At 28.1% G+C, this 455-nt stretch overlaps 1 protein-coding gene across 1 annotated transcript in view; it reads left to right on the top strand.

The window, feature by feature from the left end:
* Positions 1 to 222: 222 nt before the first annotated feature.
* Positions 223 to 455, top strand: part of LOC119587634 (NK-tumor recognition protein-like) — a gene marked incomplete in the record, with an annotated part of 11,510 nt that continues 11,277 nt past the window's right edge. The window contains 1 exon segment of the mRNA XM_037936339.1: positions 223 to 455. This exon segment is cut by the window's right edge and continues 39 nt beyond it. Coding sequence (XP_037792267.1) covers positions 390 to 455 — 66 coding nt within the window.

Genomic DNA, 455 nt, shown 5'->3' with positions numbered 1-455 from the left:
AAGTCTTTACAATTAGAATTTATGCAAGCCTTGCAAAGAGCCATGTTCTACAACTTTACCATTAGAAATTGAACTAATGACTTCAAGAACCTAATATTTTAAGTAGGTTTAACCAGATTTAACCAAATTATAAAGCAGCAACCACTAAATACATTAAAAAAAAAAAAATTGGTAATATTTGAGGTGTACATGCTCTTGTAATATCTATGTCAGTATTATAAATAATTACCATATGTTTTCTTACATTTTCTCACAATTTTCCTGCTTGTATTATTCATTTTCACAATCAAAGAGAGAAAATAAATAAAGATAGAAATGGAAAAAAATATATACAATATTAATAGCTTATTTTTCATTTGGCATTAGGCAGCAGGGAGTCAACAAGAAACATGATTACACAAGACACAGATTCTCATCCAAAGCTCAAGAAAATGAAGACTAAAAAGGCCAAATTC

Source organism: Penaeus monodon, chromosome 22 (assembly GCF_015228065.2).
Source record: "Penaeus monodon isolate SGIC_2016 chromosome 22, NSTDA_Pmon_1, whole genome shotgun sequence".
Classification (NCBI taxonomy): domain Eukaryota; kingdom Metazoa; phylum Arthropoda; class Malacostraca; order Decapoda; family Penaeidae; genus Penaeus; species Penaeus monodon.
The sequence above is the reverse complement of the archived record's forward strand: the minus strand, read 5'-3'. Positions and strand labels throughout refer to the sequence as shown.